Source organism: Mustela putorius, unplaced genomic scaffold, assembly GCF_011764305.1.
Source record: "Mustela putorius furo isolate JIRA1106 unplaced genomic scaffold, ASM1176430v1.1 tig00537227_pilon_pilon_pilon, whole genome shotgun sequence".
In the NCBI taxonomy this organism is placed as follows: Eukaryota; Metazoa; Chordata; class Mammalia; order Carnivora; family Mustelidae; genus Mustela; species Mustela putorius.
The window spans coordinates 33,350,544-33,374,409 of record NW_025422368.1 but is presented as its reverse complement, the minus strand read 5'-3'; the positions used below and the strand labels follow the sequence as shown (position 1 = coordinate 33,374,409).

At 40.8% G+C, this 23,866-nt stretch overlaps 1 protein-coding gene and 1 long non-coding RNA gene across 2 annotated transcripts in view; one reads left to right on the top strand and one right to left on the bottom strand.

Annotated features, from left to right (window-relative positions):
- Positions 1–10,229: 10,229 nt before the first annotated feature.
- The window catches only part of ERP27 (endoplasmic reticulum protein 27), a 23,292-nt gene continuing 9,655 nt past the window's right edge, over positions 10,230–23,866 (bottom strand). The window contains exons 4-7 of the mRNA XM_004755770.3: positions 17,110–17,226; positions 12,795–12,920; positions 11,336–11,533; positions 10,230–10,921 (exon numbers count right to left, since the gene is read on the bottom strand). Of these exons, the coding sequence (XP_004755827.1) occupies positions 10,874–10,921; positions 11,336–11,533; positions 12,795–12,920; positions 17,110–17,226 (489 nt within the window). The 3' untranslated portion in view covers positions 10,230–10,873. The remainder of the gene's footprint in view (positions 10,922–11,335; positions 11,534–12,794; positions 12,921–17,109; positions 17,227–23,866) is intronic.
- The window catches only part of LOC106006124, a 23,969-nt gene continuing 15,993 nt past the window's right edge, over positions 15,891–23,866 (top strand). The window contains exons 1-2 of the long non-coding RNA XR_006604720.1: positions 15,891–16,075; positions 17,372–17,494. This is a non-coding gene — a long non-coding RNA (uncharacterized LOC106006124). The remainder of the gene's footprint in view (positions 16,076–17,371; positions 17,495–23,866) is intronic.

Sequence of the window (23,866 nt, the reverse complement as noted above, 5' to 3'; positions counted from 1 at the left end):
TTTCTAATTTTCATAAAAACCCTCCCAGGTATGTATGTTATCCCCATTCTGGGTTTGGAAAGGCTAACCTCCTCAAAGAACGAGTAAACACTGAAGCTGAGACCAAAATTCAGATTTGAGTTTTCCATTATTCTAGACTGCCTTTGAATATCTGTTGAATTGGTTAACCTGAATTGTTGGTTACAGAGTCTATGTGACCCATCTCCTAGGGCTTCTGTGGCCATCTGTCAAGCCAGTAGACCCAGAAACCAGAGAGAGAGAAAGATAAGCTGATAGATAGAAAGAGAAGCAGAAGAGGACCACGTTTTGTGTCTCCTCATTTCGCATGGGAAAACCTCCAATGTCATTTTTCTTTTTTGGTTTTCATTTTTCATTTTTATTTTCTTCTTCTTCTTTTTTTTTTTTTGCCTTTGCTTGTTTTTTTTTTTTTCCTTTTTCTTGTCCACATTTACTTCAAAAAACAAAAAAGTTTTCTTATATCATACTTCAACACTTCCTCCCACCTCCCTGATTTAATTTTCCATCAGTAAAATGTCTAGCTTATATGTATAATTTTCCAAAAGCTCTTAGGCAAATAGTTAAATTCCAAAAAGTTAACTTGTCCAGCAGGGGCTAATTTGTATGGTCTTCCTCAGGAGGATAGGGGGTGGAGGAAATATATATGTATAGGGAGAGAGAGAGAGAGATTTTTCTAAGAGAAGAAAATCAGCACGTTCCAGCAAATTTATTCTTGGAGGCAACTTAGTTTTCTACACTAAAAAGACAAACTCTGTGCAGTCTCTTTCTGACTGGTCACTGTCACATGCTCATGTATTTTTCAGATTAGCATAGATGTGGTGGAAAGAAATGATTGACAACAGGTTTTTGGATGAATCCGAGAGATAGCTAAACTTTGTAATGACTTCTCCATGTGTGGTATATGCTTATTTATTTATTTTTATTTGAGAAAGACAGCACAAGCAGGAGGGGTAGAGGGAGAAGGAGAAAGAATCTCAAGCAGACTCCATGCTGGTTGTGGAGACTGACTCAGGGCTCCATCCCACAACCTGAGACCAGGGGCTGAGCTGAAACCACAAGTCTGGCCCTTAACTGACTTGTGCTACCCAGATGTACCTATGCTATATGTTTTGAAAAGAAAGTTAGACATATATGTCAATAATAGTAGCAATAAGATATGATCACTGTTGTATCAGTTGATATACCCCTGTATCATGTACACGGGGAGCCCTTAGGCCCAAGGGGACCTCCAGAAAGACCCATCTGAGTGTGGCCCTAGGTGGTTAACGAGGGGTTGCCAGTCAGGGAAGGTGCAGTGGATATTCTATGTAGAATGAATACCTAGTGCCTTAGTACAAACTAGGAAGGGTTGGGGAGGAAAAGCAAAGAAAGCTTGTGAAGTGTGTGTCTGAGAGCCTGTGCACTTAACGATCAGGATATATTACCTTCTACAAGGCCCTTCCAAATGTTTGCTGAAGAACAAGAAATAATTATTAGTGGCACTCCTGGGTGGCTCAGTCAGTTAGCTGTCTGCCTTCAGCTCAGGTCATGATCCCAGGGTCCTGGGGTCGAGTCCCATGTTGGGTTCCTTGCTCACTGGAGAGCCTGCTTCTCCCTCTGCCCACCACTCTCTCATTCTCTCTCCCTGACAAATAAATAAAATCTTTGTTTTAAAGAAATAATTATTAGTATGATGTCTTTTGCAAGTCACTTGTGAACCTCACTAATCATAAACCCCTATATTTTAATAACACTGCACAAAATTCATGGGGAGAAAAGGAAGAGACAGACTCATAAGGAAAGGAAAACCCCTAAAAGGTGGAAAAGAAGGGGCTGAACCCAATCCTGGATCTCACGATAGAACCTGGGACAGGAAATGATAAAGACCAGCATCCTTAGTTAAAGCTAGAAGGCTAGTGAGTGCCAAAAACATAGAGTGGGAGATGAAGATAAAAATGGGTCTCACTCACTGGGATGAATGTGCCAGCTTTTATAAAAGGAAGATAAAAGATCCTACCAGCGTTCAGTTAATTAATTTCTTGTCCTGTCCAAATTTTATTACTGCTAACTTCCCTTAAGACCTTCTTGTGTTCTTGGAGCTCTTATTCATGAAGCGGTCAGGGGTTCTTCAGGGATCTGGGGCAATAATCACGCAGTGGAGCTCGGATTCCAAAAGCTTTAGGAGCATATTTGTGAGAAAAGAGTGAAAAAGAAACAAGAAAGAGGATGTTTATTTTTAATAAAGAGACCCTCCCCTAACTTCCTGAACTCAAACCAGTCTAGACTTGTTTTTTTCCATTTTACACAATGTCCGCAACAACAGAATAAATTTATTAAAACCAAACAAACTGGGGGTTGAGCTTTGGCACCGAAAGTTAGACAGAAATAGAATCAGCTGCTTTTGAGTTGAGTCTAGTGACTGATTTTCAAACCAGTGGGAGACTGAGGCTGCATTGGCCTTAACTGAACCAAAGTTATTTTCATTATGAGGAGACAATGGCGAGGTAGAATGTCTGGCCTGACGCCCGGGACATGAACTGGTCAGTTCTGCCATTCTTTTCCTCCAATTTTCAAAACCCCAAGTACTGGAGTTGAAAAGAAACTTTATGGCCATTTTCTTCACGTTTTTTTCTGTGATGGAGGACAAGGAGACTCTGAGGCGTCAGATGGCCTCCCACCCCCGAATAGCATTAGATTAGAACAGTGCGTCGCTACACTACCGGATGGTTCCTGCAAACGAGGAGATTCCATTTTGGCTCTTCTCGGTTGGGAAGATGAATGTGGAGACAGTTCAGCTGGCACACGTGTGAGCAGAAATTTAGAGCTGACTGTATTAACGGATTGACTGTGTGGGCGGTTGTCCAGCTTCCTCCCCTCTCCTCAGCCCTGTGGCTCTGTCCTTAGTGGTGCTTCAGCATCCCATGCAGGTGTGCATGGAGGGTTGTAGCGCGTTTGCTCAGAAGAGTTTCTGGGTCCAGGCCAGAGTCAGTGTGTATTTTTACAAATCAGAACACTTCCCCATTCCTCACTTCATGTTATCTTTGCTCTCTATTTGCAAGGAGACAGAAAGTTAAAATTAACTCCACTTCACATGTTAATGGAATGGGAAAGTGAGGGAAAACGATGGGAAAGGGAAAAATGAGACACAGAGACGTTCCCAAGGGGACATGCTAAATTTAATAGAGACGTCGGAACTGTTTCAGTTTTCCTAAGAGTAGGGCCACACTCTCCCCCCATTCCTCCATTAGTTTGATTTAGAGAAGTTATACAATACATCAACACTGGGAGGTACCTGTGCTCCTACGTTCATTTTTATAGAAGATGCTTCTACTTAATTTGCTTCAACACATTGGGCTAATTTTGAAGAGATGAGTGGCATTTGGAACGCATATGCCGCTTTTTGGGGGGGTTCCCGTTCTTTAAAACTTAACTCTTCCTGTCTAAAGAGGCAGATCCTTTCATCGGGCATTTTGGGATGAACTGTATACCATGCTGGACTCCTCTCATGGACATTTTCCTATGACACATTCTAAAAGACTAGATGTCTTAAATAAATGAAACCTTGTAACAGTCTCTGAAGTACAGAGCAGAGAACTGATGGAAGAGACAGTTGCTTGGAGAAATAACTTTTTCCTTAGATTTCCCATTCCCTTGACATTTCTTCTCTTTCCTCCAATGATGGCCACTTTGCTCCAATCTTAGATGCTTGCCCTCTCTTAAGGAGAAAAAATGAAGGCTTTAATCTTGATAGATTTTTTGGAATCTGTTTATTTAAGGGAGGTGTGCTTTACAGAAACATGGCCAAGAATTCATCGAGGTGCATGAGAAATTATTATTAGCTCTGCAAACAAAACAGCTTTTGCTGTGGTTTGGGTTGTATTCTGTTTGGTGACTAAGAACTGTAACTAATATATGGCCTCTTCCCAATGCTTCCTTTTTAAGATCATGCTTGATGGTTATCACAGCTTTCCTCCTTCATTCATTAGTTATCTCACGACAAAGTCCTTTTAAGTTTATTCTTGAAATTTCTATCTCTTCTTGGAACTTGAAAACACTGTGCTTAAACCCAAACATTTGAGAACTATGTGGAAATTGTGTTTTGTGACTTGAGCTTTCCAGAAATCATTATGCTAAGACACGAAGATATAATTAAACTCACACAGATTGGAAAATGGTGAATTTTCTCCTTCAGGAAACCCTGGTGGACTTGAATATTCTATAATTTAGCAAATTCGAAAATGAGAAGGTAGAAGGAGAACTAGAAGGTCATAAGCTGATGACAGTTCTAAAACTATAGCCCTTAGTAAACTGCCATTTTAACACTTGGTCTGGCTTCCATAATTATATCCAGCCTTAAACTCACTGGCTACCGGTCTTTCCTAAACACCAACTGGCCCCAAGAAAGCAGTGGCTCTTTGACCCTTTGCCCACATCCTACAAAACAACATTACCATTCTTATGTTTGCCATAGTTTCACAATCATGTAAATACCTTCCCACAAACTACCTGCCTGCTGCGAACGCCCAATATTTCCACTTGTTGACCCTGGAAGTCCTCCCCTCTCTTCCCTTCTCCAGCCCTGGCATATCGTTTGTGGCATCGAAGGAAAAGAGCATGTGGAGTGACCAGAATGAGTCAATCCAAGAGAGGCTGCAGGTCTAAGGAGTTAGACCACAAGTAATTATTTCCTATCTTCATTCTGTGGCATGTTTGCCCAAGTGTGGTGGAGTGAGAGTTACTCATTCTGTGGCATGTTTGCCCAAGTGTGGTTGAATGCCCTTTGGGACCAGTGAGAGTCTCCTGATCTTGATGTAGTGTAGAGACTTCAGGACAGGGCCACGATGTTCAATACACTGTTCAATGGATACCACTTCCTTCCATACTTCCTTCCCTGATCATACTCCTTTGTGCAGCCCTGATGCATAACTCAACCCCTTCAATCTCTTCCCCATGTGGTGACCTGGAGCAACTTTCTCAGATGAGGTGAAGATGGAGCAAGAAGTAGAGACAGAGACCATGAATTGGTAGGAAAGTTATAAAGGATGGACTGCGGGATAGTAATTATTAGCAAGAAGGTTGATGTGGCAGAGGGAGGAAGGAGCAGGAAAAAGAGATAACAGGATAAGGGTAAAAAAGCCTGATCCCCATTCTCTAATCTGAGACAACTCCAAGCAAGGACACCTCAGCACTAAATATCCCTAATGGGGTAATCTGAACCTTCATTGTGACTATGTCATAGCCCAACTTTTCCTCCCAATCCTACTTTCTTCATTTCCCCACAATCCCAAGAGTACTCTCCAATAAACTTCCCACAAGGAAATTTAGTCTCAGAGTCTTCTTCCTGGGAAACATAACCTCTGACACAACATGTTTGTGAATTTTAAAATTCTTACTTCACCACGGTTAGAATTATGTCATATCTTGTCTATTTTTTCTTCCTCAAGCCTAGGCTAACACCATGTTCCCATATTAAGACCAGTGGGCCTAATGTAGAAATTGCATCCTGCTATTAAGACTGAGTGCAACCAAAATAACAAGTGTTGGGGAGGATGTGGAGAAAAGGGAACCTTCATGCATTGTTGGTGGGAATGTAAGTTGGTGTAGCCACTATGGAAAATAGAATGGCGGTTCCTCAGAAAATTAAAAATAAAGTTACCCTACAAGCTAGCAATTCTACTTCTAGGTATTAATCTGAAGAAAATAAGAGCGCTTATTTGAAAAGACATATGCACCCCTATATTCACTGCAATGTTATTTGCAGAAGCCAAGATATGGAAGTAGCCCAGTTGTCCATGGATAGATGAATGGGTAAAGAAAACATGGTATAGGGGCACCTGGGTGGCTCAGTGGGTTAAAGCCTCCGCCTTCAGCTCGGGTCATGATCTCAGGGTCCTGGGATCAAGCTCCACATCGGGCTCTCTGCTCAGCAGGGAGCCTGCTTCCTCCTCTCTCTCTCTGCCTGCATCCCTGCCTACTTGTGATCTCTGTGTCAAATAAATAAATAAAAATCTTAAAAAAATGGTATATATATAATGGAATATTACTCAAACATTAAAAAAGAATGAAATATTGCAACTTACAATAGCATGGATAGACTTAATGGGTATTGGGTAAGTGAAATATGTCAGGCAGAGAGAAACCAATACCATTCAATTTCATTTCTCTGAATCTGAAGGATGGAATAGATGCGAAGGATGGACAAGATAGGTGGAGGGGATTATGAGGCATAATCTTCCAGTTAGAAAATGAATAAGATATGGGATGTAAGGTACAACATAAGGAATACAGTTAATAATATTATAATAACTGTATGGTGACAGATGATAAGTAGAATTATCATGGTAACCATTTTATGATGTATATAAATATCAAATCATGATGTTGTATGCCTGAGACTGAAACGATATTATTGTATGTCAATTATTCTTCAATTAAAAAAAGACTAGTGAAACTGCCTGGACAATGAAACATTAATGTCTGGATTTTACACTTTTCATAACCTGTACAAGTAACCTAAGCCCTGTCCTCACTCTCCCCTCCTTACCTTTACTCCCGATATAACTCAGACATTTCATTGTCAAACCCATGGGAGCAATGACAGAATGGAAAGAAAAGGACACACTGGCCTCTTGTGGAAATCATTTGAAAGAGGGGCACTCTCGTTCCAACTTCTATGAGCAGGACTTTAAAATTCATTTGTTTGATTCTAGAATACCTGTTCCCCAAAGGTTCAAATGAAAACGAGGGTTTGACTTCCACTTTTTTCTCTTCTCTCGAAATGTAAAAGTGCTGTAATTAGGGGCATGGGTCTGATACATCCCACTCCCTGTTTTATTTTTCTTTGCTTAGAAAACCAGATATTTTCAGAAAGGTAAAATAAATAGGGCTGGTTCCAAAGTCATTGTGAAATAGTTTGTCCATGATGAGCCTCTTTCCCTTTGCAGTCAACTATTTTCCTTGTGGCTACTCTTCCCCTAACTTTGAGACTTCTGTGGTTTGTTTCCAGCCTCCTGTCCACCCCTCTCCACAGTGACTCTCTTCTTCGTCCAGCTTTCCCTGTTCTGTTGTTCCCTGACTGTGACCCACAGTCAGGCTGATGGCCTCCGGCTGCCCCTTGTTGTCACTGAAACTGAAATGCCCCCTTCTACCGCATCTTCACCCAAGGCTAACTTTGCTCATTTAGGAGGCAATTTTGTTTGGCACACTTATAATTGATTAGTAATTATTTAAATAAATGGATGAGAATATGAATCAATAAACTGTTCCCTCATAATATACCACTTAGTACCCACCTAGCCCCCACCCACCCAAGGAAAATGTGTATTAACCAGGGCCTGAAGAAAACAACATGCCTTCCTTTGGAGCAGGACCAAACTAGGTGAGTCGGGAGAGGAGTCCCATGACAGAGGGGTGTTTGAGTATTGTGTTAACCATATGTTTCTGATGCCTTGACATCTGGGGCCTTGTAGACCCTGGAGAGATTGCTCTTCCTAAGGCTGGCCAATTGCAACCAAGCCAGAGCTCATATCCCCAAAACCTTCTTTAACTAAGATCTCACTGGGCTTTTACATTCTGAGCCACTATGCACCTGCTCTAAATACCCCAGGGCCAGGGTCCAGACAACTAAGGACAGCTTCTCTGCCCCAGAGCCTGCTGATATTATTCAAAGCAGCCAATCTTAAGCCTGCTTACCTGGTCTTGCCTGTTCCTTCCCACAGAAAGCACAATAAAGGCTCTCATTTATATTTTCCCTTTGCTCCTTCTGACTCCTGACAAATCCTGGTGGTTCCTCTTGGAAACAGTAACAAACAATCTTTTCAATGTCAATTGCCTCCTGATCTGTTGGCCTCACCATGTCTGAGTAACAATAAAACCTAATTAAGTTAAATTAGTTATATCATTACTAAATAAGTAAACTTATTTATTAAATAAATATTAGTTAAATTTAAGTAAATCAATTAAACATTAAAATAGTTGTATCAGATACTTCTCTAACCCCAAGTGTGAGGCCTCTACTGAGGGAAGCCTCTCTTTTTCTAGAAGTTCTGATATTCTATAGAAATAGCTACTACCCAGAGAAGGCAGTGTAGTATTAAGTTAAAGAAATAAAGGTAATGACAGACTTTATTTCATATGTATTATCAACTTCAGATCTTAAAAAAATCTTGTCATTTTATTATCCTCAATGAACTGAAATTCAAAGACAGTGTTTTCCAAGGTCACAAAACCACATACACGGAAGAGATGAGACTCAAACATCAATTTTCCTGGGATTTCTCTGAATCGTGCCCTGTTTCTATGCCTTCTATTAAAGTCTTCCAAATCCTTCAGTATCTTTTACAAAGTTCTGTTGTAGAACATCATGGCTTCCTTCACACCTTAAAGAAAAGTATGGTAATTTCTTCATACTTTAAAAAATGAGTCCAGGGGCGCCTGGGTGGCTCAGTGTTAAAGCTTCTGCCTTTAGTTCAGGTCATGATCCCAGGGTCCTGGGATCGAGCCCTGCATTGGTCTCTCTGCTTCGCAGGGAGCCTGCTTCCTTTCCTCTCTCTCTGTGCCTGCCACTCTGCCTACTTGTGATCTCTGTCAAATAAATAAATAAAATCTTTAAAAAAAATGAGTCCGTAGTGAAAAGTAGTTAAGATATACCTAGGTATTTCAACAATAACATGGCCTTGGAGAAATGAAGGTAGAATCTTAGGAAAGATATTTCTCGAAGATAGAGAAGATCTAGAAATTGAAGCACTTTACAATCCTAAATCTGATATCTAGTGAATGAATGAGAAACTTTAGATATCTCTTCTTTCTGTAAGAGTTCCATTCTTTGGTCATGAATCATCAGAGCTACAAAGAACAGATTGGCTGTGAAGAAGACAGGCAAAACTATCCTGTAGTTTTGGGGACCCACAGACTGAAGGAACAATTCAATTCAATACAATAAAGATAAAAATAAGAAAAAAAAAAAGGCAGTATGTAATCAAGTTGCTATCACATGTCATCAAGCAGCAAAATGCCCTATAAAGACATGGTCAGTGTTGACCATAGTTATTGGGGGAAATACTTTAAAGAAAATACTTGACAAATCAACCCAATGTGGAACAAAATATAACTCTTGGGAATTTGTCTTTTAACCTCTGCCAAATTCCTATAGTGGTTTAAAATCCTCCATTGTAAACAAACAAACAAAAAAAAATGAGAAGAAAAAAGGAAAGTTGAGAAAGAGGGAAGAGAGAAAAATAAGAAAGCCAATCAAGTGACTTGGAAATAAGCTGGCTGCCGAGCTGGGCTGACGGTATGGAGAAAAGAAGACGGATCAGGAGGTCAAGGGCAACTGGCAAGCACTAGAGGTGTCGCTTGGAGATGGCGGTGATTGGCCCCTGTTACGAATCTCCATGGGCAACAGGTGAGAAGAAACGAGTCTGTGTGGCCAGAGGACCTCCTCTGGGTATCAGGAAGAATTTCCTGACTGTAAATGTCAAGAGCACTGGTTCTCAGGATCAAAGGGAGGCTTCTGGGATGTGCCTACCCTAGGACTATTTTGTAGCCTCCAGCGAGAGACTAGTGGTTTCCTGCAGCCCCGAGGATGGGCTGGATGGCCTCCCCACAGTGTACCACTCTCCTGTTGCTGAGAGGTGTGCCATGCACTCCAGCTTTACAGCCTCTGCCAGCTGCCCACTCCCAGCTCAGAGGCTGTGGAGTTTTCCCCGCAGAAAGAAACAACTAAGTCTTTCACTCCCTGTTCATCCCTTGGACTAGTCCTTAGGTATACACTGTTTTTTTTCAGCTCTTCCGCACTTAGGCTCTTTCCTTCAGAGCCAAGGGCCTCCTGGGAACAATGTAGTGTCTGTGTGTTGACAGTAACAGCCTGGGGGCCAGAGAGGCTGACCAGACTCTCCCTGTCCTTCACATAGGCTGCCCTACCCACCGCACCTGCAATAATCCACCCTTAGCCCCAGCTGGCCCCAGCACCAAGTGGCCCCTTCCTTACCTAGTCCCCAACCTTTGACCTAAGTTGATTCCCAGCTCTTTCAATCGCCACATTTATACCAATCCTCACGCAGGATGGTCTCTACCCACCTCCCTTCCCACCCACGAAGTTAACAATAACACATTAGTGGCTCGTGGCCGGACACTAAACAGTGGGTGCCAAAGCAGGAGATACCTACTGCTTAATTGGGCAGCTGGGTATTTACCAAAGGTTCAGCCTGCAAAGAGATGCCAGTCTTCTCCTATAACATTATTGCTTTTTATTCACTGGGCAATTGTTGATTTACATGGGAGTTAGGAACGCTAAACAAGCATAGGGTTTTTTTTTTTTTACATAGCCTGTTTCTGCTGAGTTTGGAGACTTGGAAACATCATTTGACTCTGGCAAAAAGACAATTCCAGAAAGGTGTTTAAAACTGTCCTTTTGTTCCTGGCCCTGAGTTAGAAAGGGACATGTGCTTAGGTAGAGAGTTTTCTACCCATTACTAACCATTAAAAGGACAGAATCTATGGTGCATGTAAGACCTGTGCAGTGTGCAGATTCAATAGGAAGTGACAAATCAGAAAAACCTTCTCCAGAAATGTCTCCCATTCAAAGAGGTATCACAGGAGGTCTGTTAAAGGTGCCATTCAGTATGGGACTACACAATGTGAATGCGTAGAAGATGACGGGATGGGTAGTGAGAGAGTGTAGACAATTTAAAAGAAAGGATAAGGAGATAAATGAGATTTTAAGGAAAAACAAGAACCCAGAGAGCTCTGTGTGTGTGTGCATATGTGTGTGTATAAGGCTTGGTGATCCTGTCGTTTCTTGTCTCTGAGGTTCGAGTTGCCTTTTTTTTTAATTTTATGTAAATACTTGGTAGTATGCAGAAGTATCAGGGAGAGATCAGAGTTCCACCTTTGGAGTCTTTTCTTCTGGTGCATGATTTTCTCTCTGAAAAACATCATGACACTGTTACTTAGATTTGGAACCCACGCTTGGTTTTGAGCTCCGAGGTTAGCAAACTGAGCTATTTAATGACTCCTGGAAGCCCTAAATCCATCCTTAATTTTTATCTCATGAACTCTAGTATATAGGAATTTGGGTTGTTTCCCATTAATAATGTCAACAGAATGGTAAAACCCCAAATTTAGCTCCTTTGAATATGCGAGATGTTTTCAAAGACGCATGTGTAGTTCTGTTCTCATGACTCTACCCTGGCAAGCATCCCGATCCTCTCCGCCGTATATCCCCATGTACTGTTGCTCTTAATCAAAACCAGTAAAGCTCAAAGACTTTTTACTTAACAGGAAATAAGAGGACACAGAGAGGAAAACTCAGCTTGCTGTACCTGAAGTCTCCACTTACCAGACGTTTCCCTTTGAGGAATCCATCACAAAAGTTTTGCACACGCTCCACAGAAAGTTCTGTAATGGCCAGTGTATCCCACGCCTCATCCTGAGTCCGGTAAATTGCCAAAGCAGGCAGTTGAGACTCATTTAGTTTGAAAAATGAGATCACCTTCCCATTGGCCTTTACACCACTGTCCACCAGAATAAAAAGAATCTGCAGTTGGAGAGGTTTGAAAGGGGAAAAAAAAATCTGAGGTCCAGAGGAGAAAGAGACACCTCATAATTGTTGCTGTTTACACTGATTGAACTTGTGGTCTGTGCCCTATAATTTAATGAGTTTCTTCTTCTTTAATGAGTTTCTCTGCTTTGGTATTTTATCCCTTTGATCAGGTTTATTTAATTTTAAGAACACAGAATTGGAAACAGCTTTAGTGATTAGCTAAATATGCAAGTATAGCCTAATGGTTGGAAGCAGATAATGCATTTTAAATTTCGCTTCTGGTACTCTCTAGCTGTGTGACTTTGGCACGTTACTCAGCTTCTCTGAGACTCAGTATTCTCACTGGCAAAACAGGCTTTTGTTGGGGGAGATTAAAGGAGAGGATCCATTTAATATGTCCAGCACGGTTTTCAGCGTTTGGTAAATGCCTGATAAATGTCAACTATTTAACATAATTAAATCAAACCTTCTACGCCAAATAGAAACCTTTAGAATGTTGTTAGAAGATGATTTACATTCAGAAACACTGAAAACTTCCCATGTTAGAGTAACAGTCACCTGAAAGCCAGTTTATGTTACTACCAGACACTTGTCAACATTGAAAAGTTCCAGTTTAATGAAGTGGCTTTGAGGCGGTCGAAGGTTTATTATTTCAGTGATACCAAATAGAGCTGCACAAGGTAGAGAAGGAGCAGAACTAAATACTTATTGGATATCTAGTAGACACCGGGTACGTGATAGGTGCTTTACATGAGAAATAAGTCCTGAGTCTAAAACTTTAAGAAGTTATGGCAAAGAATAAATACATTGTGGCCAATAGGGGATTTTTATTTTCAGATCTCTATTTTTCTCTACACTTCTCAATGCAGGAAAAAATGTAGACTTCCCACCAAGGGAAAATATGGTTATATAGGTCTTTAACAGTATAAAATAGACCCTTAATTTTGTTTTATTATTTTTATTTATTTATTTATTTTCAGCATAACGGTATCATTATTTTTTCACCACACCCAGTGCTCCACACAATCTGTGCCCTCTATAATACCCACCACTTGGTACCCCCACCTCCCACCCCCCGACCCTTAATTTTAAATCAGAGTAGTGTGATTCATTATGTCCCCATTCTTACTTTGTTATCTCTTAAACATACTCACTTTCCTCATTTACCTAATTTCCCTGGACCCATCTTCCCCTTTTCAGTGTCCTCTGTCCTGGTACTGAGTACTTAGAAGGGTATCTCCCATCTCAGACTTACCTTTCCCTGGAAGAGCTTGGCTGCCTTCTGGTATCTGTGCAGACTTTCTTCATACTCTGGGGAGGCCTTGTTCATCATCAGTAAAAGATGAATCTGGATCATGCTATTAAATAGACCAACTGCTGTCTGGCAAATTGAAGTGTATTATAGTAGAATGAAAGAGACAATGAGAAAAAAAAACACACATAAGTAGCAACCCAGTAAATAAGTAGGCAGAAATATGAATGAGAGCTGTCCACCCATAACACAAATGGTAACTGGCCTCCAACTTGGCCATCAGAAGGTCTCAGCCTCTGGCTCTCATGCCACTGTGTAGCTCCCTACTGCTCACGCTGGATAAGGCTGAGCAGAATAACCACAGGGATATTGCAGACACGATGGCACGTGACTTCCAAGGTTAAGTCATAGGTGATGTAGGAGCTTCCGTCTTATTCTGCTTATTCTCTCTTCTGTAATGCACTCTGGGGAAAGCCAGTCCCAGTGTGAGACATCAAGCAGTCTTGTGAAGAGCCCCAGACAGCACAATGCTAAGACCTCCCACTGACAGCCAGCTCTAACTTAGCAGCCTCCGGAAGTGGATCGCCTAGCTCCTGTCAAACCTGCAGATGACTGCCTCTCTGACCCAGGATGGCAGGAGCCTCAAGATCAGAAGCCCCTAACCTAGCCACTCCCAAATTGCTAACCAACAGAAACTGTGGGAGAGAATCAACTTTTACTGTTCTAAGCTGATACATTGGAAGCAAGCTGTTATACATCAATGGACAATGAATACACCATGTCACACTTTGGTTACTTTTATCAGTCCCTCTTCCTGTTCCAAGAGCCATCACATACACCTTTGAATGCTTTTCAAGTGCTGGGCACTGTTTCTGGGTCTTTATATATAACTAATGGAATCCTCAAAGTTTCAGGTTTATCAATGAGGAAACCGAGGCACAAACTCTCCTAGTCACTCTGGAGCCAGACTGCCTGGGAGTCACACCAGGCAGTCTGGCTCCAGAGTCCAGGCTCTCCACCATCAGGATATGCCTAATGCATATAGCTCATTGCAACACCCCATCTAAACCGACTCCACCGGAAGCTGTCTACCTCAAACCTTGCAAAAAGATAAGCCCTTCAGGAGACCAGAAGCATCGGCCCTTTATTTGCTGATGAGAGAGGGTGATTTCCTGTGAAGTTGTTGGTGATGAAGGGGAGCCAGGATGAGGAGAGAGCATGAACAATGGCACTGGCTTGTTTCATGTGTCTCTGTTTTAAACAAATCCCATCGCTCCCCACTTCTCCCTCCTAAATGCAGAAAGTGCTGCTGTAAAACTGGCATGTGTACGGGAAGAGGGAGAGTGCAGAAGATTAATGAACTGTCAAGACAGAGTTCCAGGATGATGGGAAAGGCAGCAGCTAGGTAGGCTTCTGGAAGCTACACGCTGCTCTGTAGTGATCCAGCTCTATTGGCCAACCTGTAGGCAAGGAGGGTTCAATGAGTTCTTTCCCAAAGTTTCTCCTGGAGTTCGAAGCCAGTGCTTAGATTGTAAATTTGGGAGACCAGATGTTAAACAGCCATCTCTTGTTTTACTAAGTCCTGCTACTAAAATGTAAGGTATGCATCTGTCCTCCCATGGCAGAGATGGAGGATATTTTTGGGAATTCAAGAAATCAAAGCTAAGGAGTCAAAAGGTATAGCTGTCTTAGCAGAAGGCATTTAATTTTAATTTAATATAATAATTTAAAATATTTTTTAAATTTTAAATTTTTAAATTAAATTAAATTGAATTTTTAATCAGAAGTGAGTAATTTAATCTTAATAGACACAGTCTAATTTTTCACCCTGAAACCAAGTATTGAGTGTATGCATTCAGAGTATACAGCTGGGGGTGGGGGTGCCTGGGGGACTCAGTCAGTTGAGTTTTTGACTCTTTGTTTTAACTCACGTTGTGATCTCAGGATTGTGGGATCAAGCCCTGCATTGGGCTCCATGCTTAGTGCAGTGTCTGCTTAAGACTCTTTCTCTCTCTCTCTCCCTCTCTGCCCCTGCCCCACTCCCCCAACCAAATTTATAAATAAATCTTTTAAAAAATAGCATAGAGCCAGCTTAATACAAGGTCATGAATTCCGCCTCATCATTGTCACTGTACAAACCTCTGCATCATCAGCAGGTAAGAAATAGCTATGGTAGTGGGGGCAGGGCTCCAAATGAGAAAAATATCATTTTTGGGAAATGAAAAAGTCACAGTAAAAGTTGGTCTTGCTTCTCTAAAGAAATTCTTACCTATTTTCTTCTTGATGTGATTTGCCTTCACTATTAATGTGGATTTTAAAAACAGTGTCAGTATTTTGTAAGAGACGAGACAGCCCGGTCCTAAGAGCTCAGGAAGACCAGTCCTCGCCCCTACCTTCATTTGTGTGCAGAACTCCAGGACCCTGGGGCCAGAAACCCAGGAACTCTGACCTCTACAGACATAATCATGAGAAAGATGATAGTCTAGGAGAAAAATGACTGATTATTGCTGCCAACACCGCTGGGGTGCAGGTGTTTGGAATCTTAGCAAAAGTGGAAATGGAGTCACCACTCCATGAAGACAAATGTGGTGTGAGAGGTGGACAAAAATTTAGTCAACAGGAAAAGGGGTGTTTCCCATTGAAGGCTGTGTGGGGCAAAGGAAAAACCACAGGATTCAGTCAGACAGACGAGTCATTAAAAAAAAGCAGGGACAAGTGCAAAGGGCTGTGTCTGAAGTTTGAACAGCTCGTCATATGGCCCTGAGGAAGTTAGGCCACTTTTCGGAACCCTGTTTTCTTCTCCTGGAAAATGGAAATAGACAATAGAAACTAATGCATCAGCGAAACTGCCTGCCATCCACGGTGCCTTTCCTGCTTACTATGGGATCCCAGACACGTCACTTGGATCTTAAATGTGCTCCTCTATAAAACGGGCAAATAGCTTTGGGAGTTCTCAAAGTCAAGACGTGCATTCTCAAGTCATATTAGTAGAGAACGTACAGCATTTCTGAACTGAGGAAGCCAGTGGAAATGAATATTCTATCACTTTACGATCTGCCCCAGGGAATGTAAAACACTGGGCACAGAAAGTACCTGTAGAGGCTGTAGAGCGTTAGAAGAGCAGAAGATGATCAGAACAGGTGGATCCTCGCCTTGGCCGGGTTTGCACGCAGCGCGCAACACCGGAAGAGGACCAACCTAGAGAGAAAGCCCACCGCGGGGAGGGTCTAGGCATGCGCAGGAGGTACCAGGCCCGGAGCTGTCAGTTACTGGTCCACTAGCAGGTAGGGGAAGGTTTTACAAGTTTTTACAGAATGTTACATTGCTGTGGCATCCAAATATGTGATCAGTGGGCCTTATTTTTTAATATTGTGTCTATTAATTTACTTTCATTGTATTTTGCCAATGTATTGGTCTTGGATGCTTTTGGAAAAACGTGGACCTTCAGCAGAGATTGCGATTTTGTTGAAAAGTGTGGTCTCGAGGATGGCTTGGATGAGTTGCCTTTAGTGAGCCCTCCCAGGCAGCAAAACTCAGACGTTTTTGAATCGGTCATCTTGACTTTGCATTCTGGCTCTCTTTCTTACTAGTCGTCTGATGGGTATTTAAGGGTCCGCCCTTCCTTCCTTCCTTCCTTCCTTCCTTCCAAAACACTTACTTGCTTATTTGAGAGAGAGAGAGAGAAAGCACATGTGGGAGGGAGAGAGAATCCCAAGCAGACTCAGAGAGAGAGAGAGAGAGAGAGAGAATCCTCAGCAGACATGCTGAGCTTAGAGCCAGATGTGGGGGACTCAAACCCATAACCCATGAGATCACAATCTCAGCGGCAACCAAGACCCGGATATCCAACCAAGTGAGGCATCCAGGCACCCCCTGATGGGTATAAAAGTTTTTTTTTTTTTAAAGATTTTATTTATTTATTTGTCAGAGAGAGAGCGAGCGAGAGCGAGCACAGGCAGACAGAGTGGAAGGCAGAGTCAGAGGGAGAAGCAGGCTCCCTGCGGAGCAAGGAGCCCGATGTGGGACTCGATCCCAGGACGCTGGGATCATGACCTGAGCCGAAGGCAGCTGCTTAACCAACTGAGCCACCCAGGCGTCCCTGGGTATTAAAGTTTTTTAACTCCGTTTCTTTCTTTTTTGAATAGGGACAACTCCGTCAAGCATAAAGGGTAGTAGTAAGGATAGCAACATAAACGACAATAATGGCAGCTACTGGTCAAAGGATTGGAACTCCTGGAGGAAGGGATCTCTACTATGGAGACAAGTACCCTCTGTGACACAGGAACTTAAGGGTCTGGAGACAAGTGCTATTGCTTACCACAGGGTTGTACTCTGTCACCAAGTGGAGGCTGTTGATCTCAATGAAACGGCTTAATTTGGTGGCATCAATGCTTTCAATGTCTTTGCTCTCTAAATCCAGTTTTTCATTATCCACCTGGGTAACACAGAAAGGATAAAACTGTCACTGTTGCTTTTATTCATTCGTTGGTAAATATTTCTAGACCATCTACCACACATAAGGCACTGACTAAGGCTCAAAAGACATAAAGGTACATACGAAATATTCTCTGCTTTCAAAGAACACTGTCCTGTGGGAATCAAAGAAGTGAACAGAAATGTCATCACAGGGGAATTGCAGGCCCATATGTCACCTACAGGAAGAGAAGAAAACTTCCAGGAAGAAGCAACTCTTGAAAAGTCAGGTGAGTGAGGATGGGGAGGGAATTGTAAATTAAAAAACAGTATTTGCAAAAGGCAGAAAGGTGCGAGCTGCCATGTTCTGGAAGCTGCAGTTAGTTTGCTATGACTGTAACAGTAGATGTTAAGTGTGAGTAGGAGAGAGACAAGTTTAGTGGGGTAGGCTGGGGTAAACTTCTGGCGTTGAAGCTGAGGTAAATAGATTAAAGTCTAACCGGAAGGCAAGATGATCCGCTTGCATAATCAGATTTTATGTATGTATGCAGAGAGGTATGTATGCATGTATCCTTTTAATGTGAAATAATACACACATATAGAAAAAAACACAAAATGGAAAATATAAAAAAAAATCAGGTTGTAAAAATCATTATAGGGCAAACAGTATGGGACCACCATTTGGGTAAAGAAATAGAATATTGCCAGAATCCCTGAGGCCCTCTGTCTTCCCTTCTAAACCATAATCTGCTCTTGGTCTATCTCTCTTTTTTTTGCCAAACACGACCATTTCTTGACCTTAATGGACACCATTTTCAATCCTCCCTTTATAGCTTTGCCACTTAAAGATGCATCTTTTGATCCTATGGTTCAGTTTTCTTTATTAAAGTTTATGTAAGTGGAAACAAACAGTGTGTTTTTGGTATGTGTACCTCATTTCTTTGTTTAACATTCTGTTTAGGAGTCATCCGTGTGTTTGCATGCATCTGAAATTCGTTCATTTTCCTTACTATATAGTGTCCCATTGTATAAATATGCAATATTTATTTATTCATTTACTACTGATGATAGTTAGGCTGTTTCCAGTTTCTGATTATTGAAATAATGCTTCAGTGAACACTCTTGTTCATGGTAAATATCTGTTGACCACACACCTTGGACTGGGATTTTTGATTAGAGGGCATTCGTATTTTCAACTAACTAAAAATGCCAAACTGTTCTCTCAAGTAGATAATAATTTATGCTTGCACCTATATTGCTTGAAAGCTCCCAATATTCCACAACCTTGCCAACATTTGCTATAATCAGCTTTTCTAATTGTATTCATTTTGGTCAATATGGGGTGGTGTCTTACTGTGTGTGTGTTTTTTAAAGATTTTATTTATTTATTTGAGAGAGAGAAAGAGCAAGCAAGAGAGAGAGCATGAGTGGGGAGAAGGGGCAGAAACAGAGGAAGAAGCAGACTCCTGGCTGAGCACGAAGCCCAATTTGGGGCTCGATCTTAGGACCCTTGGGATCATGACCTGAGCCAAAAGCAGACACTTAACTGACTAAGCCACCCAGGTGTCTCTTATTGTGGTTTTAATTTTATTTCCCTGGGTAACCACTTGTATATTCTCTTTTACGAAGTGTCCATACAAATCAATTGCCTATTTTTCTATTGAGTGTCTCTCTTTTTCTTGCTGGTTTGAAGATTTTTTTAAAAATATATTTTATATGTGGGCCCTATGTTGCTTCTATATTGCATTATCTTTCCTCACTGGGAATTTATGTTATTGCTCATAAACAGAAGGTGGTTTCAATGTAGTTGAAGCTATCAATCACTTCCCTTATAGCTGGTGTGTGTTTTTGTTTTGTTTTATTTAAAAATCTTAGACCGCACCAGGGTCATGAATATATTCTCTTATATTATCTCCCAGAAACATTACTATTTTATCTTTTACAGTGGATAGGAAATCCACCTGGACCTCATTTTTCTCACTATAAAATGGATGCTTAGAGCCTTGATTTTTATCATTTTCCTTTTCTAAACTGTACATTAAAATCTACACATTTCCCCCTTACAGGGCTATAAATGCATCCATTAATTTTATGTGTAGATTTCTTATCATTCAGTCCAAAATGTCTTTCAATTCCCGTTCTTACTTCTCTAAACTATTGGCTATTTAGAAGTATGTTTCTTAATTTAATCTTGTTATTAATTTCTACATTTTACTTATATCATTTGTCAACTTCTTTATATGTTATAAATGTCCTTAAAATTATGTATATTCTGCAGCTTTCAAATACACTATTCTGTATATACTAGCAGCTCACTTGGTTAATTTTGTACTTCAAATTTTCTGTATTCTTACTGATATGTTTAGCTAGTTTATTCTATCAAGAGAGTAGTATTAAAATCTCCCATTTTCATTGTGAATTTAGCCATTTAAAAAAATAATTCTGTCAGTTTCTGCTTACATATTCTCAGGCCATGTATTAGATGAATGCAAATTTAGAATTGTTACATCTTCTGGCCAAACTGAAATATGTTTCATTATAAAATATCGTTCTTTACCTCTTGTTGCCTGAAAGACTACTTTGTCTGGCATTTATATGTTAAATCAGCTTTCTTTTGGAAGTATTTGCATGTTATAGCTCTATTCTTTCACTTAAAAAAAAATTTAGGTAGGAATTTTTAAAAAAAATTTTTTATTTAAATTCTAGTTAGTTAATAGACAGTGTAATATTGGATATCAGAAGTAGAATTTAGTGATTCATCACTTACATTTAATACCCCAGGGCTCATCACAAATGCCCTTCTTAGGGGCGCTCGGGTGGCTCAGTGGATTAAGCCGATGCCTTCGGCTGAGGTCATGATCTCAGTGTCCTGGGATTGAGCCCCGCATCGGGCCCTCTGCTCAGCAGGGAGCCTGCTTCCCCCTCTGTCTCTGCCTGCCTCTCTGCCTACTTGTGATCTCTCTCTCTGTCAAATAAAATAAATAAAATCTTAAAAAAAAAACCAAAAAACAAATGCCCTTCTTAATGCCTATCATCCATTTAGTCCATCTCCCACCTATGTCCCTCCATCAACCCTCAGTTTTGTTCTCTATCATTAAAAGTCTCATATGGTTTGTTTCTCTCTCTCCCTCTCTCTTTCTCTCTCTCTCTTCCTCCCCTTCCCATATGTTCATCTGTCTTGTTTCTTACATTCCACATATGAGTAAAATTATATGGTATTGTCTTGCTCTGACTGACTTATTTCACTTAGTATAATACACTTGGGCTCTAACCACATCATTGCAAATGGCAAGATTTCAGTCTTTTTGATGACTGAGTAATAGCACATTGTGATATATATATACCACCTCTTCCTTATCCATTTATCAGTCCATGGACACTTGGGCTCACTCCATAGTTTGGCTCTTGTTGATAATGTTGCTACAGACATTGAGGTGCATGTACCCCTTTGAGTCTGTAATTTTGCATCTTTTGTGTAAATACCTAGTAAGTGCACTTGCTGGATCATAGGGTTTATCCCTTTATTTTAAACTAACCTAGATATTTTAAATGTGTTCCTGTGTTTAAAAATGATCTGTCTTTTGTAAAAAGCACAGAGTTGTATTTTTTAATCCAGTCTTCCTTGCCTTTTGATTGCATTATATTTGTATAATTACTCATACATTTAATTCCATCAGCATTTCTTATTTCTGCCTGTTCCAAATCCCACTTTCTTTCATTTCTGGACTACTTTGAATTGATGGAGCACTTTATATTATTCCTTCTTTTCTTCCGTTGGCTTAGAAGTTACACATGCCAGAGTCACTCTTGAGGTTCACCAGCATACAGTATACAACATGCATTCTTTAGGTATCCGAATCTAACTTTAACTGGTAATTTTGTCTCCTTTTGGACAATGCAGACATTAGAACATTCTAATACAGGTTTCCTCCTTCCAACTCCATTCCCTGATTCCATACTGAAGACTTACCAGTGATTATTATAGCACATTTTAATTCTAAATCTCACAAGATGTTATTATTATTGTTATATAGTCAGTATACATTTGCACTCATGCACATTCTTATATTTCAGTTTCTCGTCACTTCTTTCTGCACTTTTGAGCTCCCATCGGGATGTTTTGCCCTCTGCCCAGAGAACGACTTTTAGTATGAGTAAGATCTATTGGGTGGCATAGTCTTTCAGTTTGGTTGCTTAAAATATCATCATTCCAGCTTTATTTTTGAAGGCTATTTTTGCTGGAGGTAGAATTCTAAGTTGACAGTTACTTTCTTTCAGTTTTTGCAAGATATAATTCTTTTAATTCTTTATATGTAGCATTCCTTTCTTTCCACTGAGAAGTTATCTGTGAAATTTAGTATTACCCTTTGACTTTTTACCCTACTCTTTTTCTTTGACTTTCAGCTATTATACTATGGCATGGCTAAGGGTGGATTGTATATATGATACATGTATAATTATGTATGTGTAGAGGTATATGTGTGTCTGCATATATGCACGTATGTATGGGTATTTATAATTTATATATTCATATATGGTCATCTTAATCTAATTTCAGGGACTGAGATGATTTAAATCCATTGCAGACCCTGCGAGGGCTGATTTACTTATGGTACATCCTTGTCCTTAGGGTACTGCCCTCTAGGGTCCAAAGTGAGGCAAAGGGTGTTTTACTAAATCTACCTCCTACTTCCATTTCTGGGCTCTGGATTTCACCATTTACTTTTCTGGCTCTTTGAAGATCTCAAAAAACGAATAAACTTCTTAGTCTCTTGATTGCTTCAAGAATTGGTAGGAAAAGACCCCCAGACAAAAAACAGTCCCAATGCAGGACTTTCTTTTTGGGTTTTCATCTTTTCTAGATCTTACTCTAGACATTTCTCTCTCTTTTGCTATTTCTCCAAACCCACCCACCACCTTTTAAAATAAATTGCTTTTGGTGGAAGGGTTACCTAGTTACCTATTATCCCATATTTGCATTTTAGAGCTACCTTTCCACCACATTCAGATATATTAAAACATAAGACTTCATATTGTCCATCATTGTTCTAGAGTTTTCCATTCCCCTCCTCCAATCTACTCAGGCCCATAAAGGCACAAGATAATGCTTCTATCACCCATAGCAACTATGACTACAAATGTTAGCTCCTGAATGGTTCTGTTGCCTAAAATAGTTTGAGATCACTGGGCCACCAACACTTGGACATCTCAACCGCTTTCCCTTAGATCTGCTATCTAGTATAGGTCCTACCCAGTCTGATCTTCCCTTACAACCATCCTTTTGGCCCCAAGATACTTTCTCCCAATCTACCCAACAAAGTCAGAGGTAAGTCTCATTATAGTTTATGTAGGAGGGAATTCAGGCATAGATAAATTGAAGTCACTAAACTGTAGGAATCTGATATTGTTCATTATCATCATTCCCAAGATGATTCCCATTGCCTATTTTTCTCTTCTTTTGTTCAAGCAATATGCACCTTTAAGAAGCCCAACGCACTCTATGGTTAACAATATTACTTCTTGATATACCCAGTCATTCTCTTAAAATACATTTGTGAATAAATTATTTGAGAGGGGAGAAGGTCAAAGGGAGAAGCAGACTCCCCAAGAAGCTGGGAGTCCTATGCAGGACTTGATCCCGGGACTCTTGGATCATGACTGGAGCCGAAGGCAGTCATTTAACCAACTGAGCCACCCAGGCACCCCCACTCAAATAGCAATTTAATCACTTTATTTTGGGGCACCTGTCAGTTAGGCCTCTGCCTTTGGGTTGGGTTATTGTCCCAGAGTTCGGAGATGGAGTCCCCATCAGGCTCCCTGCTCAGCGGGGAGTCTGCTTTTCCCTCTTCCTCTGCCCCTCACCCTGGTCGTACTCTCTCTCTCTCACACTCTCTCTCAAATAAATAAATAAAATATTTAAAAAAGAGTAATTACTTTATGACTGTTCTTTTCAACTCAAAGTTATAAAACAAATAAATGTTGAGGTGCAAAAAAATGTACTTCAAAAGAATTTTGGAAAAAATCATCAAAACAATGGAATATTTTAAAATGTGAACTCCTGGGGTGCCTGTATGGCTCAGTGGGTTAAGCCTCTGCCTTGGGCTCAGGTCATCATCTCAGGGTCCTGGGATGGAGCCCTGCTTTGGGCTCTCTGCTCAGCAGGGAGCCCGCTTCCCCCTCTCTCTCTGCTTGCCCATTTGTGATCTCTCTCTCTCTCTGTCAAATAAATAAATAAAATCTTTAAAAAAATGTGAATTCCCTTTGTATATGTAATTGTTTTAATATTCACAAAGTTCTGAGCAGAAGGCTTGCGGCAGAAATAGCAAAACAAAAGAAAAGTCTTCCTAGTGGCGTCTCTGCCCAACCCCTCCCCTCCCATCCTCCTCCTCAAGTCAGTAACAGTCAGGAGAGAAAGAGAATGAGCAGTCTCTTTGCTGCTGCTTTGCCAGCTGGAATGTATCCTTCACACTTAAGGCTTTGCTAATTGCAAACATCAAAATCATCATTATTATAATCCCAACCGGGGCCTTTTTAATATTTCATGTGTCTAAATACTTCCTGATTATTTGTCTAGGAACTTGCAGGCCTAGTGGCCGCGTCTCAGCTAACCGAGTTGTGCTGTGGCCAGGAGCCCCTCCCTCTCTGCTCTTTTCCAGGCAGTC